The sequence below is a fragment of the Solanum verrucosum genome, unplaced genomic scaffold (genome assembly GCF_900185275.1).
Source record: "Solanum verrucosum unplaced genomic scaffold, falcon-dt-bn FXZP01000094.1, whole genome shotgun sequence".
Taxonomy (NCBI): domain Eukaryota; kingdom Viridiplantae; phylum Streptophyta; class Magnoliopsida; order Solanales; family Solanaceae; genus Solanum; species Solanum verrucosum.
Window position 1 is genome coordinate 2,019,684 of NW_026019970.1, and position 20,352 is coordinate 2,040,035.

General features: G+C 34.6%; 1 protein-coding gene across 1 annotated transcript; it reads left to right on the top strand.

Moving 5' to 3' along the window:
* The first annotated feature begins 845 nt into the window (after window positions 1-845).
* LOC125817023 (protein TIC 56, chloroplastic) lies at window positions 846-9,184 on the top strand. The gene is made up of 6 exons (XM_049496611.1): window positions 846-1,520; window positions 2,429-2,639; window positions 6,152-6,349; window positions 6,684-6,966; window positions 8,260-8,422; window positions 8,822-9,184. The coding sequence occupies exons 1-6, from the start codon at window positions 1,050-1,052 to the stop codon at window positions 9,023-9,025; spliced, it is 1,530 nt and encodes a 509-aa protein (XP_049352568.1). The 5' UTR covers window positions 846-1,049; the 3' UTR covers window positions 9,026-9,184.
* Window positions 9,185-20,352: the final 11,168 nt, after the last annotated feature.

Below are 20,352 nucleotides of genomic sequence, written 5' to 3' on the forward strand. Positions count from 1 at the left end.
AGCCTTACAAACCTGGAAGAACAATGTTCTTGAAGAAACTTGAAAGAAAATCTTGGAAAATGAACCTTAGCCTTGGTGTTTTTTGAAATTCTTAAGCGTAGAAATTTAGGAGAGAATGAGAGGGTTTGATTATTAAAACTGATTTTCTACACGTTTAGGGTAATTTAGATGACTCCCTAAAGGTTTTTAGAACCAAAATACCCTTAAAAATTAAATAAAAAGAGGTGGAAGTCGGGATTTTATCCCAGCGAACAGTGAAGTCCGTATTCACTCCGTAATGCGGAGCCATCACGGAGCTGCTGCCAAGTTAGAGCGTCTCTAGTAAATCTCATAACTTTTTACTCAGAACTCATATTGAAGCAAACTTGGTGGCGTTGGAAAGAGAACTCATAGACCTTTAATTTGATAAGTCGTGGAACACCTAATTCAATAGATTCTAAGATATATGATCGTTCGCAATTGATCCAAGTAGAATCTTATATCAAAACTTAATCTTACTAGCACTATAATAAAAACATCACTCAATCATAAATAAAAATAAAATTACTTTCAAATAGCTAAATAAAATATGATAATTTTGAGACAAATGAGAAAAACATGAAAACTAATGATGAGTGGAAAAATAAAATTTTGCTATATATTTTTCAAAAAATGTTACCTAATATATAATCACCCTTACAACAATACTATAACTTATCATTTCTATAATATATTTTATTTATTATTTATTATTTAAATTAACAATACAATACATCGGCTAACAACACTATCCAAACAAGGTGTTTAGTAAACTAACTTGGACTTTTGGTCTTCTTCTTTTTTCTTGTAAAGAATCACTTAACATTGGGCTTTACAAACTAATGGACTCACAATAGGCAAGATACATTGCCGGCCACATCTCCCTTGTCTTCCTCATCTTCCCTGTCACTCCTCACAGCTTCTATCTTTTTCAAATGCTCTGTTCCTCCGTATCCATCTAAAACCTCAAACCCCATAAACCCTAAACTTCAATTTCTAAAATCTATCCAGAAAGTTCCATTTTTTCATTCATGGGGTCAATCAATTTCAACCCATTCAACAATAACTGGTTCAACAAACCTTCAACACCATTTCAACCAATTAATCTTCTATCCCACTTTGATTCCCTAAAACCCCATCAACATTCTCCGCCTTTTGCAGCTATTTCAAATCCATTTTCAAGAAAACCCAAAACACCTCCTGAAAAACCAGGTCATTACCGGAAAATGCTGGACCAGTTCTATTGGGAATGTGAGACCCGACCCGACTTTCGACATGCTCCGAAAGTTGAGCAGATTATGAATGAGGATCCGATTTTTGAGAAAAAGGAGAACCCAACTAAGGAAGAGATTGAGGAGAATGAGAAGTGGTTCGCTGAGTTACGGGAAAGCCCAGTGGTTCAGTTCTTGCTCCAAGCTGAAGAGATTGCTGATAAAATCAATGACCTTGAGCTTCAAGAGAATTCAGCTCCATTTCGAAAGGAAGATAAGAAACTGTGGCAGGTATTCGAAAAAACCACATTCTTTATTGTTTGTATTTATTCGTAGCTCAATGACGTTGAAGTAGCTGAGAGAAGAGTCTTTTTTAGCCTGTTTAGAGATTTGTAGGTTAGTGAAAAATTTGCAGAATTTGTAGTGTTGGAGAATCCAATATTAAGGATCGAATGAAAAAGGTCCAAAAGCAAAACTAGATATTGAGAATTGCTCATATAGTGAACCTGAATTAGCTTAGGATTCAGACCACATGTAGCTTAGGATTGTTAGTTGTGGAACTTGTTTATAAGCAATGGAAGAAAATTGTGAAGTAGGAGTTGGAACTTGAATTTTATTAGTGATGAATTTTTATACCACATTATGAATTCTAAAAATTTGAAGTCATTTAACAGTTCGAGTTTTGAAGTTTGATGTATTGTTTTGTTTCTCAAATTAGTAAAAGCAACTATCTTGATAGTTACTTTAGCAATACTAATATGATAGTCACATGAAATGCGACATGATATAATTTATGTTTGACTATTGTGATTTTGCTTTTTTCTTGAGCTGAGAGTCTATTGGAAAGAGATTCTCTACCTCTAAGGTAGTGGTAAGGTTAAGGTCTGCGTACATTCTATCCTTCCCATACCCTACTTTGTTGGATTACATTGGGTATGTTGTTGTATTGTGATTTAGCTTTACAAGTGACAGTCTTCTATTGGTCTCTAAAGGAAACATATGACACTTTTTAAAGTTCTTTTACTATGATATGTTAAAAGTAAATCTATTTTGTTAAGTCATAATTGTGGAAAAGAATTGAGTTCCATCAACAATAGATTTTTAAGATGATCATGGGTGTGATTGTTTGGTATACCTTGGTAATTGTATATGTCCATTCTATTTCAAGAATTTCCCAACTGAGATCGATTTATGTGAAGGCAGTGCCAAATGTCATTGGATTGGATGGGAGGCCAATGCCCAGAAAAGCCATAAAGACAAAGAAGGAATCAGATGATAAATTTTGGGATTTTGCAAGGCAGTTCTTTTTTGGGCTTTGGGGATTTCGTCAACGACCATACCCACCTGGAAGGCCCATTGATGCTGCACAGGCTATTGGATACAAAAGGCTTGAAAAGCGATATCATGATTGTAAGTTTGCTTACATTCATTCTACACTTAATATGCTCAAGATTATGGTATTCTTTCAATTACTGGCAAAATATTGTGCTCACTTGTCCTGTACACCTTGAATTGCTGAGGATCCTGACTCCTTAAATTATCAATAATGGGATAATTAGTAAGAGTGTGTATCAAACTCAATTTTCAACCCAAACACTGATATATATATTGTTATTACGGAATACAAGTTACAACGTATAATACCCACAACAAAGTAACAACACACTAATTATAGATAGATAACATAGAAGAGGGTAACTAGAAGGGGATGAGATTCTAGACCATAGAAAGGAGATGAGAGGATCAGAAAGCCAAAGCTTCACATAATTTGCATGCCCCTTCTTCTAACTTCTAGTCCTTTCTAATAGAGATACTAATTGGGCCTGGATCCCCAATTAAAAGTATTTAATAGCCCATAGGCCCTTACCGAGTCAGCTTGGTTCACAACAATACTCCCGCCCTCAAAAAGAACCTTGTCCTCAAGGTTCAAGTCATGAAATTCATCCAAAACTCTCTAAATTATCTGACGAGTAACAATTTCCACACACTGCAATGTCACGAGTGTAAAGTGAAACAACACTCCTCCATCCAGCAATAGATTTGGCCAAAGAAAAAGATCTAGATGGTTTGATGCAAAGTGCAGCTTTATGTTGTCTTTGGAGAGTATTAAGGAAATTGGCATTACTTCCATTGCATCTTGAACATCTTGTCCAACTTTAACTAGAACCTTACCACCTCTAAATTGGCAAATGTCTCTGCAACATACTTCTCCAGATTGATGTTTGTAGGATAATGCCTGGAAAGGTGCATCTGTGCAAAATTTCACTGGCACCAAAGGCAACCCTTGGTTCAACTGATTTAAGTGCTTCATAACACCATGAACAGTGACAGAGATGTAATCGAGAACAAAATTAAGATGTAATCCCACTTCATCAGTTAAAGAAAAGACGCAGTACCTAATTCGTCGACCGACCAGTGAAGTTGTTTGGATATAAAAATCAATTGGACAATCAGTTGGCACCACCTCTGGCCGATCCAGTGACATAAGACAAGTAAACTTATAATTTTCGGTTGTCACAGAAACTAATGTATTCGTCCTCTTAGCTACTCCAGCCATCTGGTACTCTTTAAAAATAACAGTCCAACTAAAATTGGGATCTCCAATTAACAGTCTTGCGACCTTGTGGCCACAACCAATGACACAAAACCACCGAAGACTGTCGTCAAACATCCTTGTTGTACTAATTCTGAAATGTTTAATAGTTACCTCGTCCATTACCAACAGTCCCAAGTGATCAATGAGCCCACACTCATTGTACTCCCGTCCAGCAACTACCACCTTCCATGACTTCGCAACAGTTATTGCTTTCACGAGCTTAGCATCATTAACAAAAGTGTTCATGGAATGATCATTGTGCACACTGAAAGCAGACAACGACAAACTAGTGGGCTCTTGTGGTGGATGTGTCTCATAGGATAAGGTACGAACATGTTGTCCACCTTCTCGACTTAAATGGTCATGACCATACTGAGGTGATTGAGAGAGAACTTTGTTTGGAAATGAAATTGCTTCATCCTTAGTAGTGTTATTAGACATATATGGATCTGTCACCATTTGATCATACACACTAAGCACGGAAGAAATCATTAGTGATGGCCTATTGTCCATTTCTTCAAAAGTGTTCCTATTATTACCAACAGAGGTACTGTCCGAAAAATCTACATCATTACACTTCTCAGGCATTTTATCGAACACGTGGCCTACCTCATAAACATATCGTATTGATAAGACTGAGGCGAGGATGAATTAGTAATATTACCCCACGATGGAATAGCCTCCTGATAATACTCCACTGTCCTATTAGTCTTGTTCGTGGGAATGGATAAGAACCCGCGATGTGTGTCTCTAGTACGGGAGCGAAAACGAATCATCAATTTGTCCACAAAAGGGTCCCAACCAGCGAGTTGATTGTTGTGAAATAACCATCCATACCATTCCAAAGCCTCACCATCAAAATAGAACGAAGCCACATTAAGCTTCTGATCTTCCTCAATTTTATAGCACTTAAAATAATGCTCTGCTTGAACTATCCAAGCGTCCGGATTCTCACCTCGAAACTGCCCTAATTTGACGTTCATAACTATGTTTTTGGGTTCAAAAGAGATCGTATCCTTTTCCCCCAAAACCTCCAGCAACATCGAACAACATTCTGCGAGATCTTTAGAGATAGAATCCTTCATTTCTTGTATTGAATCCCGAATTGAATCACCAACGAAAGCCTTGAGTACTTTTTGGTCCTCCATTAGAGAGACCTCTGGATGAAAGCACCAATGTAACAAACTCAATTTTCAACCCAAACACTGATATATATATTGTTATTACGGAATACAAGTTACAACGTATAATACCCACAACAAAGTAACAACACACTAATTATAGATAGATAACATAGAAGAGGGTAACTAGAAGGGGATGAGATTCTAGACCATAGAAAGGAGATGAGAGGATCAGAAAGCCAAAGCTTCACATAATTTGCATGCCCCTTCTTCTAACTTCTAGTCCTTTCTAATAGAGATACTAATTGGGCCTGGATCCCCAATTAAAAGTATTTAATAGCCCATAGGCCCTTACCGAGTCAGCTTGGTTCACAACAGAGTGCGTAGGTAGGAGATTTTTATCATGAATTAGCTGCTGGTACTGCTTTTCTTATAGATTTATTTAGTCATCTTGATGGACATTCTGCTCTTTTGATGCTTGCAAGTTTTGAGTAGTGTATATGTTGTCTGCCTTTCGATTTCTTTGGACAGTAGGCATCTGAAGAAATAATGTTCTTTGAATTTCATTTGCATTTGACGACAAAAACAAGGAGTTTACTTGTTAGTTTATCAAACATTCTTGTTAATAAATAGGTTTTAATGGCAGCACTGTGAAGTCAGAAATCCCTAATATCTGAGAGGGGGTAGAGCAAAAGTTGCCAAATCCCCTCTGGTAGAAGATCTCGGAGTGATGAAAACACACATTCTCTCATTTGATCTGAGTGTATATAATTGCAAAGAAAATGAAACAAATTCCTACTGGCGGGCAAAGGGAAACTAAAACCTAGGAGTTGTTGATATGCACCTAGTGGAAAATCACTATGATGGCAGTGTTGTCTCTGCAACATATCATTCAAAAGGTTTACAGCTTATCTGTTATTCTCATAACTGTTTGCTTATAGTTCCAACTAGAGTGTATGCTATTAGCTTATCATGACAAGCTTATCTGTTAGTTCAGAGTGATCTGGTGCTATGTGTTAGTTATGTTCTTAATTATTTGTTATGAGTTCATCATGATTTACATTAATATTTAATTTGAAGCTAAATAGCTTGCACTTTGGTAATCTGGTGCTATGCTGGTTACAACGAGACTGTCATACTCGTTGGTTTTGTTGTTTATCCTTATTTTTCAACTGCTGACTGTTGTTATAATGCTTGAATTCCAGTTATTATGAGAAGCGGTGGGTGGTTCTACAAGGATCGATTAGGTCGTTCAAGGGGACCTATGGAATTGATACAGCTTAAGACTGCTTGGGGTTCAGGAATCATTGATAAGCACACCTTCATTTGGGGTGAGGATATGGATGAATGGGCTCCCATCGGAATGGTATATGGTCTGGAAAAAGCAATTGCCACTTGGGAAGGTTTGTCTTTGCAAGTAATGCTCACAACATATCAAGATTACTCTGCATATGAGTTAGTTTTTCAACATAAATTAATCAGAAAAGAGAGGTTTTCTAGAAACCCTGGCATTCTGAAGCATATGCTCATATCAATTTAATCAGTAAAACATAAATTACTCCCAGCAAACATTTTAAATTTTTTACGTATTCGTCTTCAGATGTTTGTCACCATGCTATGTTACCTTTGTGCTTATTCTGTAGTTCTTGTATTTGGTTTTGTTTCTCTCATTCCATGGAGGTTGAGGTCCATGTTGTCATATGATTGATCCCTTGCATTTATTTGGCTGAAGTGCAGTTAGACTAGGTGCTGCTGCTACTGCTCTCCTTCACAAACTACAGAAGGGTATACCTCCTTGGGTTCCTCTCAGAGGACATGAGCCGAAGACATATAAGCAGATGCAAGAAGAAGCTTATGAAAGTAGAAGGCGTGATTTGGCTGTGCTAGAAGCAAATGATGGTGTCTGGCCTGGTGTAAGGACTCCGAGTCATACCATGTTTCTTTGGGCTAGTGGCTCAGAGCTGACATCAATTTTGGAGGCTGACCACATGCCAAACAAATATATCCCAAAAGATCTCAGGTATGTAGAATCATTTCATTGTGCAACATTTTTCTTTCTACTGTTGATGTCTGAAACTTATCGCCCATCCAGTGTTTTGGACGGCGATAGGCGACAAGGTCTGCCTCACCTCGTGGCGAGGCGCTCGCCTTTTTGACTTGAGGCACCAATTAATACCAAAAACTTAAAATATTTAATTGCATATATAAATATCCAAAATCTCAATAGCAATAACATATTAACAAATATTTCAATTCAAAAACTACTAGTAGATAGTAGATACTAAAAGTCTAGAACTTGAATGACTCAATAATTCATAAGACAATTGACAAGCAATACTAGAACTCTAAAAAAACAGAGACTGCACACTGCTGAGTGCTGACAGAAATTAAAAAACAGAGCATGAAAGAAGAAGAAGAAGAAAGTGCTAAAAACATACTTGATGAGTTCACGAAGCAGAGGACTGAAGAAGAAAGAAGAAGAACAAGGTCGCGAAGCTGAACTGGAGAGACCAAAGGGAGAAGAGGGTTGTGTTTGTCCAAAACACCAAATAAACCCTAATATTGCCTTTTAATTATTAAATCAGGCCTGTTTTGCCTCTGTCGCCTCGCCTTGTCGCGTCGCCACTTGCCTATTCTCGCCTTTTTGAGATTGCCTCGCCTCACCTCTCTCCAAAGGCGATAAGGGGCTCGCCTTTCACAACCCTGCGCCCATCTCCATTTGTCAATACTATCAAGTGCAATGCTTGTTTGCAGTATGCTGTAGGATATGCATTCTTACAAATTATAACTAAAGAATTTTGAGGATGTTTACTTTATGGAAAGCATAGCATATATTCTGTACGTCAACCAAAAAAAAATGTAAGGCACTTTCAGATATGTATATTTCTGTTTCTGGTCTACAATGGCATCATGCGTATCATTTCATGGAAAGTATTGCAGTGGGCTGATCCATATTTTGACATTCACAGACAACAGTTTATATTCCTTTAGCAAAACGGTCACACCAGACCGATGCATGTGTTATTACTAAGTTGGTGAAGAAGTATGCATGATCATTTGATCTTGCATTAACCAATTGTCATTGTTATCTGTTCTGAAACACTATCAATTTCCTTATATCACTATTTTAATTTATGATTTTCTTTAGTTTAAGATATCACTATTTTATTATGATTCTCTTTAGTTAAAGGCGAAAGAATAGTTGCGTTAAAAAAGAAGATTGTCAGTTGTATCAACTACTTGAGTCCTTTTACAAAAGTTTTGTAGGTTGATTCATAATCTGATAACTGAGCTGGTCATTTGCATGAAACAGGAAAGAATTAGAGAAGGTTATTCCTGGATTGAGGCCATGGGAGGTTCTAAGTGTTGAACAAGCCATGGATCAAATAACATATGGTGGTGAATGGTATCGCGAGCCTCTTGGTTCATACACAACAGGCCCTCCATATATTGCTGAATGGAATAAGGACGTCATTGTAAGTTCTCTATCCCAACTTAGAACAAAGTTTCTTTTTTCGTATGTTGGTTGCTGAATTTGACTTTGGCCTTTTTGTGATCTTGTGAAACACAAGTTTCTTTTTCGTATGTTGGTTGCGGAATTTGACTTTTGGCTTTTTGTGATCTTGTGGTGTGTATTTTGACTAGTTAGTGTCCATATATTACTACTTTTTGGTTCATTATGTCATTTGTGGATTTGTATGATTTTGATCTCCTAGTTTTAGATTAGAACTAGGCAAGTTTTGATGTACCTTTAGGAAAACTTTATCTCTATTTCACACCGGTTATTTATAGTGCAAGGTCCTAGAGTGAGTATTATTCATGCTAATTTTGATCAATAAGGTCACATATTGACACTTTTTTCCTTCGACACACAGAGATTGTTTCAGATATTCCACGACCTCAGTGTCCGAGTCTACAACAAGCTGAACAGGACAGTTCCCGGTTTTGGTACAGTAATGGAGAAAGTTCAAATTGATTCAGCTGCCAGAGAAACCAGAAGGATGCAGAAGAGGGCTGCAAAGAAGATGGCCGAGGAGGAAATTGCATTGTTTGGCAGTACACGAAATGATGATGAGTAACATTGCTGGTACAACTTGACTACATTTGGAACTCAAAAAAGTTTTTTTCTGTAAATCAAAATCAGATGTCTCTGTATATTGAATGCCTTAATATGGTAAGGATCTGATGCAATTTAGGACCTGCTAGATTTCACATTTAACAGAGTTCTGCTGTGTTATGACTTATGAGTTTTTTTTTGTAGGTTACACTAGCTTTTCTTTCATTGAGTTCAGCTTATTTTAAAGCATATTGTATTATTAATGATAATTATTTCCAGGTTTCATCAATTGTTAGAGTAAGTAGATGCTGTATCCTAACATCAATTTAAGGAAAAGATTCTCTTGTTCCATTTTCTATTAGAGATGTTTTCTATGCACATGGTGGATCCAGATTTCGAGAAGATGGAGTGCATTATTACAAAGTGATGAATTAAGGATATAAATTTGATGGTCTCAATTGTTAGTTTCTTGCATTTGACTTATTGGTTATATGCTACAACCTACACTACTACTAATTCTAGTAAACTGGTTTGATTTACCTATAGAAAATTTTACAATAACAAAAGGAGAAGGGAAAAGACATAGATTCTCCTCTTAACTTGTACCGAAAAGTCAGTTACACACTCAAACTATCATGATGACCTATTACACACCTATACAATTTAAAAGTGAATTTATTTACCCCTAAAACTAATGTGATAAAATAAAATAAAATAAAAATAAATCATGTGCGTCAGATAGTTATTAAAGTAAAAAAAATAAAAAAAATCAGAATTCTCCTTATACCCTACCCCCCACATCTCTTCTTCTTCATACCCCACCTTTCTCATCTTCTTCACACCTAAAACACCATTTCTCTTTACCCATAACCCCCCCCCCCCCCCAAGCAAGAAATCAAAACAGTACTAGGTGACTTAAAATTTGTGGGTTTTACTTTGTGTTTGTTCATGTCATCGACGGGGTAAAATTTTAGGAATTTCTCAGTCGTGGAGCTATGGTGAGACTTTTTTAGTAAACAAGATGAGCGATCGATTGAAAAGGGGAAGATAATTATTTTCCTATTATTCCTATCTTTTAAAAAACCTCCATGAAGAACATAGAAAAAGGAAAAATAAATGTATCCGGATCTAAAAAATATTTACAATTGGAAGCTCGATTTTCATTGTCAATCAATGAAAGAAACTGAAGTAGTCCTCCTGTGGTTCATTTTGGAACGAAAGAAATTCATTTACTATACGAATCAACTTCAAACTTCGAAAAGTTTTCTTGGCGGCCATTATAGAAAGCTTCTTCTTGGCAATACTGCTATGAAGAAGATATAATTATTAGAGACTTTTAATAATTAATTAGAAACTAATTAATGTAAAATATAGCTAGCAAAATAAAAGTTAATTAATAAAGAAAAAATTATAATTTCTGACATGGCGCTGACGAATCGATGATGTGGCAGCGAGTGTAATACACCACATACTGTGAGAGTGGTGTTACACCTCTTAGGGTTGTATTAAATTCACTTTTAAGTAGTAAAAGTGTGTAATGGATCATCATAATAGTTTAAGCGTATAACTGATTTTTTGGGATAAATTCAAGGGGGAATTTATGCCTTTCCCCAAAGGAGAATAAGTATTTCAATGTGAGAGTTAACATTTTGAAAGAATAAATCAAACAAAGAAAAAATGAAAAAAATAAATAAAAAATTACTCATTTTAAAATAAAAGGGTCATTTGCACGGCAGGAATGTCTTATTTTGGGGTGGTTCTTATTTTTTAGCCTTTAAATTCGTGGTTTTTTTATTTTTTCCCTTCAATACTTTAATTAATAAAAATATGGACAAAAATCACCCATAATATATATATATTTTTAAAAAGATCACTAGGTAAAGAATATTCGCAAGGCAAATTTTTTCACTAGGCACAGGTTATGCCATTTAATTAGATGTGAATAAAGTCGAACCGAAAAATCAAACCGCAAATTAAGTCAAATCGAGAAAAAAAATCCAAATAGTGGTTTGGTGTGACTTGGTTTGGTATTGAAGAAAACAAACCTAACTATATTGGATTGATTTGGTTTTAACTTTAAAAAGTCAATCCGAGATTAAACCAACCCGACATTATATATAATTTTTACTCTCTATGTCCCTAATTATCTATCCACTTTTAAATTGACACACATATTAAGAAAATAATGATTGATATAGTGAGTTTATCATTTTACCCCTATTATTTATGAAGTGGATGGATTAAAAATTTAAGATTTTCCAAAAGTTATACCTTTTTCAAAGTAATTAATTGAGGGTTTTAATAGGTAAAAGTATTGTCCTTTCTTGTTTTGTCAAAATATATAAGTAAAAAGGGACAAGTAAAACAAGAAAAATGGACAAGTAATTAGGGACAAATGAAGTATCTTTTAACATATAATTTCAAGTTTGACTTAGAATTTGGAATATTTCAATAAAAGTTATATTCCATAGATATTAGTAATTCTAACAAAGCTCAAATCAAAATCAATTTAATACATCTGCTAACAAAAAAAATCAACTAAAATATTAAGAATGACAATAATGTTGAATATTTGTTCTTTAGTTATTATATTGGTTTAGATTTATTAGACTTATTTTAGCATGATTTTATACTATAAAATCATGATCATTTTCATTTTGACTTGTTTATTTGCAATATTTATTTTATGTGATTTTTAAAATTATTTTGTTGAATATTTTAGTGTCATCACTCATATCATATTTTGTGTTATTTTCTTAAGAAACACCTTAGATAATTATATTTTGGTAGACCAAAGAAATATTTGAAACACAAGTTAATTATATTATATTTGTATGAATACTTTATCGAATTTTTTTTGAAAAACCCCGAAAACCTGAAAAAACCCAAAAAAAATCCGAGGTTGAGAAACCCAAATTTATTAGTTTAGTTTGGTTTTGTTTATAGATTTAAAAACCTGACATAAATGATTTGGTTTGGTATTTAAAAAACTCGAATCAATCCGGTCCATGTACACCCCTACATATAATGAATAAGTTTAATTTTAGAACATTATACCTGAAGAAGCTAGTTCATACACAAAATTTATGCTCTATAGGTCATAACATGTGCCTTGCAAATATTTGTTCGCCTTAGGCATAACATATTCCTTGGGTACAAGTTTAGTAGTATAAGTTTTTTAAGACATAAAGTTCTAAAATTGAACTTTATACCTTATAAGACATAATTTTGAAACTGAACTTGTGCCCTGTAAGACATAACTCATGTCTTGGAACACAATTTTATTTTAGAACTTTATGCCATGAAATTTCATGCACTGAACTTATGATATGCCTTAGACATAAATTCTGTAGTATGAATTTTTTAAGATATAAAGTTTTAAAACTAAACTTATGTCTTATAATATACAAAATTCTAAAATTAAACTTATGTCTTGTAAAACATAACTTTTTTCTTGAAATATAAATTCAGTTTATGATTATTTTATTTTAAGAAGTCATATACTGAACTTATACCTTTAGCATAACTTGTGTCATGCCTTAGGGTATATATTGAATAACAATAGTTAATAGGTGTGTGGTTAGTTAAAGTTAGTTGTTAAAAGTTTGTTATAACTGTTTACAGTGATAAGTGAGTTAGTTAGGACTCACTAATCACACATTCTAGAATGATCCATCTATAAAAGGAGGCATGCCTTCTGCATTGTAAATTGAATTTTCATAATGAAATAATATTCCTTCTCTTCTCTATTCTCTTCCATGGCAAAATAACTTCCATGAATTTCATCATCAAAACATAAGTTGACATGGTATCAGAGCAGCGATACTGGGATCAATCGCCTAGCTGCATTTCGAATTGATTTTCAGCTCCATATTCATAAAATGCAACTCTATAATGGCGGAACTGACAGTTGCTACTCTTCCACACATTCATCCTCTATACTTACAGGTTTCAGATGCACCAGGTGTAGCTCTAATTACGACTAAGCTCACAGGTCCAGAAAATTATGGCCTATGGAGCAGATCGTTCAGGCTTGCTTTATTGGTGAAGAAGAGCTTCTGTTTTGTTGATGGAACTTGCCTAAAAAGCTCATACACAGGAAATTTAGCAGTTCAATGGGAAAGATGCAATGTCGTTGTACTGTCATGGATCAGCAGTACAATAGCTTTTGAATTACTTACTATTATTGTATATGCGTCAAATGCAAAACAAGTCTGGGATGACTTCAAGGAAAGGTTCGATAAATCCAATCTTACGAGAGTGTATCACCTATGGATAGAGGTATCATCTTTGAAACAAGGTAGTGATTCTATCACTACTTACTATTCTAAATTGAGAGATTTGTGCGATGAACTAGATGTATTAGTACCTGCTCCTCTATGTGGTTGTGATGAAGCCAAACCTTACATAGAACATCTTAATCAGTAGAGGTTATTGATGTTTCTAATGGGCTTAAATGAGTCCTATAGCCATATTATAAGTTATTTACTTCTTAAAACTACTATGCCTAGTATTAATTAGGCGTATGCCACAACAGTTCAAGAGGAGAGTCAACGATTGTTGAGTGTAGTGGAGATTCATAAGAAACCTCTCACTATGCTGGCTAATCGAAAACCAGGATTCATAGGCAAATAATTACTGGACAATCCGTGTGAGCACTGTGGTTATATGAACTAGGGGTGTGCATCGGTCGGTTCGGTTTTATGTATTATCGGTTCGGTTTATCGGTTTTCGATTTTTAAATATGTTAAACCAATAAGATATTTTTTGTCGGTTTTGGTCCTTAACGGTTTGGTTTTTGGTTTAACCAATAAGAAAATACTTATAAAACAAATATATGACTTTTCTAATAAATTTGATGTGAAAACACAATAATGTAACTTTACAAATGCTCATAAAATAGAAACAATAATAACAAACATGAAAAGAGCTATACAAGTGTAACACAGAGAAATTAAAAGGAATAGGGTTCTTATTTTAGATTTTAACGTTTATTATAATGTGAAATTGTGAACTCAAAGTCACTGTGAAGTCTGAATTGAAGGCTAAAGGACAGAGACAGTAACTACTAAGGTATTGAGATTAATATATAATATTTATGTACAAGTAATAGTAGTAAATTACTAGTCTTAACGAGTTATCGGTTTACCCAATAATCCGATATTAAAAACTAATACCGAACCGATAACCCAATAATTTTTTTTGTAAAACCATTAAAAACCCGTTAACCCAATAACAATAAACCAATAACACTTTTATCGATTCGATTTATCAGTCGGTTCGATTTTTGCACACCCCTAATATGAACCATTTGAGTAAGGATTGTTACAGAGTCATTGGATATCCAACTGATTTCAGAAGTAAGAGGAAGCCAGATGCATTCAATAGTTCCAGATCCACGGGTGGTTTTCAACAGGATTCTGCTAGTTTCAAGTCCTCTGCTAACTATGCTTCTCCTGCAGGCCAAGGACATGCTCTTACACTTACAGAAGAAGGATATAATCATGTTCAGAACCTTAGACATAATTTAGTTCATACAAATGAAGGTGGTGATGGTAATCATAAAGAAAATTTAACAGGTAATGTATCACTCACACCTAATATTTGTGAACATGAGTGGATCATTGACTCGGGTGCTACTCATCATGTTACTTCTTGTAAGGACATGTTATCACATTCAAGGTGTCTTGGTAATCAAAGATCAAATATTGTTCAATTGCATGCAGGCAACAAGGCTCATATTGCAGACATAGGTTGCTCTACTATCTTGGGTGATCACACACTGAAGGATATCTTGCATGTTCCTGATTTCAAGTTTAATTTGTTGTCAGTTGCCGAGTTGACTAAAGATCTAGTGTGTAGTGTCAGCTTCTTCCCTTATTTTTGTGTATTACAGGCACTTTACAGTGGGAAGGTGATTGAGATTGGTAGAGAAACTAGAGGCTTGTACTTGTTAAAAGACATCATCAAGGCAGTGGCTACTGCTGCAATAAATGATGACAACTTCACCACATTGTGGCACTTGAGGCTTGGTCATCCTTCTCTCACAGCTATGCAACATATTCCATCCTTGACTGTCAACTTATCTACTCTTCCTTGCTGTCATATCTGCCCTCAAGCTAAGCAAAGTAGACCTAGGTTTTTCCCTAGTTTGCACAAATCTAGTGTCATATTCTAGTTTGTTCATCTAGATGAATGTGGTCCCTATAAGACTCCAACTTATGACAAGAAACAATATTTTGTAACTATAGTTGATGATTACAGTAGATTCTCTTGGCTTTGTCTGATTCATTCCAAAATTGAAATATGTTTTGTATTGAAATTTTTTTTGTTAATGGTAAACACTCTATTTGACACTAAAGTGAAAGTGATTAGAAGTGATAATGACACATAATTCATGAATTCCAACTGTAAAGATTTGTTTGCTTCTCTTGGGATTGTGCATCAAAGTTCTTGTGCTTATCACCCTAACAGAATGGGGAGGTTAAAAAAAGCATAGACACATACTCAACACTGCCAGGGCATTAAGAATTCAAGCTTCCATTCCTATCTCTTATTGAGGTGATTGTGTCAAGGCAACAATTTACTTAATCAATAAACTTCCCACGACTGGTTTGCAAGAGAAGTCCCCCCGTGAATTATTGTATGGTGCTCCACCACATCTAGATCATCTAAGGGTGTTTGGTTGCCTTTGTTTCACATCTATCTTGCCTAGATCAGATAAATTTGCTCCTAGAGCAAAGAAGGGTGTCTTCATGGGCTATGCAGAAACTCAAAAGGGGTATAGAGTGTTTGATCTTGAGTTGCATTCCTTCATGTTAGTAGGGATGTCACCTTTGTAGAATATGAGTTCCCTTTCCAGTCTGATGCCTCTCCTAGGGCCTGCATGATCTTCTGGAACCCTTTTTTACTCGTTTATCACAAGTATCCACTCTTGCTCTATTTGACATAGGTCCTGGAATGTATGTTGAATATGCAGATGAGGTTTCAACTCCTCCAAGTACAGCTATTGATGTTTCTCCTCCTAGTGAAGTTCATATACCAGCTGTTGACATTACCTCATCCACACCTGTTATGGAAGTTGTTACTACAAGACCAAACAGGTCTGTTAGGCCTCCAATTTGACACCAAGACTATGTTGTGTCCAACCCTAAAAAACAAGCTCATTCAACTTGTCTTTATCCTATTGGGGACTATGTTGCCTACTCCAAGCTGAGTTGCTCTTATCAATCTTTTTTTACTGCTCTTTCTAACTCTTCTGAGCCAACCACCTTTAAGGAAGCTTCCAGTTATAAAGAGTGGGTTGCTGCTATGAGTGATGAGATTGCAGCCTTAGAGCAAAATAAAACCTGAAAAGTGGTGGACCTTCCCCTGGGAAGAAGGCTATTGGCTCTAAATGGGTCTACAAAATCAAGCTTCAAGCTAATGGTGAGGTTGAAAGGTACACATCTAGGCTTGTTGCAAAGGGTTATAATCAGCAGGAGGGTCTAGATTATAATGATACATTCTCCCAGTTGCCAAAATGGTTACAATAAGGATTGTGATTAGTGTAGTTGTATCACACTCTTGGCCTTTTTACCAAATGAATGTCCATAATGCCTTTCTACAGGGTGATCTTCTTGAGGACATCTACATGGACATGCCTCAAGGTTTTCATAGGCAGGGGGAGTATAAGGTGTATAAGCTTCTCAAGTCTCTTTATGGCCTCAAACAAGCCTCCAGGTAGTGGAATCTAAAGTTGACTGAGGTCCTAATATCTACTGGTTATTCACAGAGTCCCTATGACCACTCTTTTTTCAAAAAGAGGGATGGGCAAGACATAGTTGTTATCCTCATTTATGTGGATGATTTACTCCTGACAGGTAATATTAGCAAATTAATACAACAACTGAAGGAATCACTTCATAGTAAATTCAAGATGAAAGATCTTGGTGATCTCAAGTACTTTCTAGGAATTGAGATTATGAGGTCTAAAGCTGGAATTTTGCTCAACCAAAGGAAGTGTGCCCTTGAGCTGATTTCAGACACTGGTCTTAGTGGTGCTAAACCAGTGACCACACCTTTGGAAGCAAATACTAAGCTCACCACAGTGCAATATGATGAACTGACAGGACTCAATAATGATCCCTTATTCAAAGACATAACAGGCTATCCAAGACTAATTGGTAGATTGATAAACAACCTAAAATGTCACACTGGGAAGCTGCCCTGAGGTTGGTCAGATACATCAAAGGTTGTCCTGGTCAAGGACTATTGCTGAGCAGTAAACTAAGTTTGGAGTTGGAAGCTTTTTGTGATTCAGATCGGGCATCATGCCCCAACACCAGAAGGTCAGTAACTGGATACATGATCAAGTTAGGAGACTCTTATATCTTGGAAGTCAAAAAAGCAACATACATTGAGTAAAAACTCTGTTGAGGAAGAGTATAAAAGTATGGTTGGAGCTGTTGCAAAAATTATTTGGGTGCTAGGAGTATTAAAGGAGCTAAATGTGAATGTTACAACACCTGTGAAGTTGCATTGTGATAGCAGAGCAGCAATACAAATTGCCAGTAATTCTATCTTCCATGAAAGGATAAAGCATATTGAAATAGATTGCCACTTTGTGAGGGAAAGAATCAAGAGTGGATTGATACTGCCTACCTATGTTAACACCACACAACAACCTGCTGATCTTCTTACAAAAGGTTTAGGTGCAGCTTCTCATCATATGTTACTATCCAAGCCTATTCAGACTAAAGCTTGAGGGGGAGTATTGAATAACAATAGTTAATAGGTGTGTGGTTAGTTAAAGTTAGTTGTTAAAAGTTTGTTATAACTGTTTACAGTGATAAGTGAGTTAGTTAGGATTCACTAATCACACATTCTAGAATGATCCATCTATAAAAGGAGGCATGACTTCTTCATTATAAATTGAATTCTCATAATGAAATAATATTCATTCTCTTCTCTATTCTCTTCCATGGCAGAATAACTTCCATGGATTTCATCATCAAATCATAAGTTGACAGTATATGTTCAGTAATATGAACTTGTGTCTTATAATGCATAACCTATTTCCAAACAATTTTCTTGGGGACACCAAACATGAAACATGCCTATCTAATTGAGTTGGCTGAAATACTTGGGGGAGGAAAATAACAAAATAAATATTCTATCCATTTAGCAATTCTTGTTCACTATTGACTTTGCACACTTCTTAATAAACTATAAATAGAAATGTAATTTTTTTATATCATTCTTTAAATATAATAAATACAATGTCTTAGAAAATGTAATAGAGAAATAATTAATTATAATTAACGACAAAGGTAAATTAGAAACTAAGTGTGAAATTGTCCATTGATTTCATAAAGTGAACAAATATTGTAAGACATCCCAAAATAGTATAGTGAGCACTATTGTTGAATGGAAGAAGTATAACATTCAAACCCTTCATCTCATAGAGAAATGCATCCAATGCATCATCAGATACTTTGAATTTAGATGCACGCATTTTTATTTAAATATGTAAGTTCAGATTTAGCCACTATCTATGCATCTGAAGATAATAGATAAATAATCAGAATAGGAGTACAATGAAGTGGACCAATGTAACTTCTTATGTGAATATTAAAATTAAAAGTTGAGGTAAAATAATATAATGGAGAAGGGGACCAATGTAACTTTTTATCTGAATATTAAAAAGTGAGGAAAAATTAGGATATAATTTATCTAAGAAAAAATGTATGTTATCAAGAAGTTAGTTCATTGAAAGTAGAAATTACTTGCAAAGATATTCGAAAACTAATAAATTTCTTTTGAAGATATTCATATTGTTTATATAATTATAACCCTATATCTTTAAATGTGTTATACATAACTTAACAAAATTCTGTATTTTGTTGGGTTAATTAATTTTTCCCCTAAATTAAGTGTAAATGATGTCGATTATTATATTAATATAATAAAGTTATTTGATATAAAAAGAAAGAAAAATCGGTAAATATATTTTTTAACTTTGTGATTTAGAATATATATATATGTTTAAAAAATGATGCATCTATAACTCTCTATGTCTAACAAATAGTGTATATTTTGTTGATAAAATATCTATATTATCTTAAAAAGTATAGGAATAATATTTGAAATTATTTATTACATATTATTACCTTAATAACTTAGCTTATTAATACTCCCTTCGTCCCATTTTATATGTCACATTTTTACTTTGCACTTGCATTAAGAAATGATGTAACTTTACTCTTCTACCCTTATTTAATGTTTTCTTAAGTCAACTTTATTAATAAATGACAAGATTAATTAACTATTCTACCAAGGGTATAATAGGCAAAATATGGTAATTTATACATAAATTTTATAAAATAACAAGTATTGTGGTCCAGCTATTTATAGAAAGGGATGACATATAAAATGGGACGGAAGGAGTATTATATTAAGAATTTTAATCTTGTAGCCAACCGTTTGTTTTCTTATTCTGGCAGCTGTTAATTGCCTTTATGGCATTAATCAACTACTATTGATTTGGGTGTTACAAAAGGTCCATTTGAATATTTGGTAATAATATATAGGCTTTATGGCAATTATTTGGTCTTAATGTGCATTATATGCACAGCTGATGGTATGCTTTTTACCATATACCTATATATCTATATATAGTACTTTTGTGTGTTAAAAGGAGGAGAACGAGATATTACATTGAAATAACTTTTCTTCCTTATTTATTTGCTGAGTTTTCTTAAGTAAAATATATTCTTTATTAGATTTTGGTTCCCAGTTTTAGTACTAGAAGAGCTTGTTGAATCCTGGGGATACACCTTAACCGGTGAAATATCCTTAAGGACAGTGTCATAGACATGTCTCAAGCTACCTGATTTCCGTGATTTTCAATAGTTTTCCAACAATCTTAAGGATATTTGAACCATAAACGATTCACCTGCTACTGATAATACCACCATTGCTACTCAAACATCTCATGGTGTTTTCCGTATTGTGCCTTCGCACAACTTTTCCAAATACTTCTCTGATGTTTCAAAAGTGGAAGTTTTTGGTGGACAGAATTTTAAGAGATGGCATGAACGAATTTTCTCTTCTCTTGACATGTATGGAGTGACGTCTGCGCTAATAGAATTGAAACCGGATGAATTTGCTTCTGAGCAGCTAAATCAGTGGATTTATGCAAATAAGGTATGTAAGCACACAATATTAAGTACTCTTTCTAATGAATTGTTCGATGTGTATTGTTCTAATAAGGAAGCAAAGGAGATTTGAGAATCGCTACTTGCTAAATATACTACTGAAGATGCTACCAAACAAAAGTTTGTTATTGGTAATTTTTACAAATGAGAG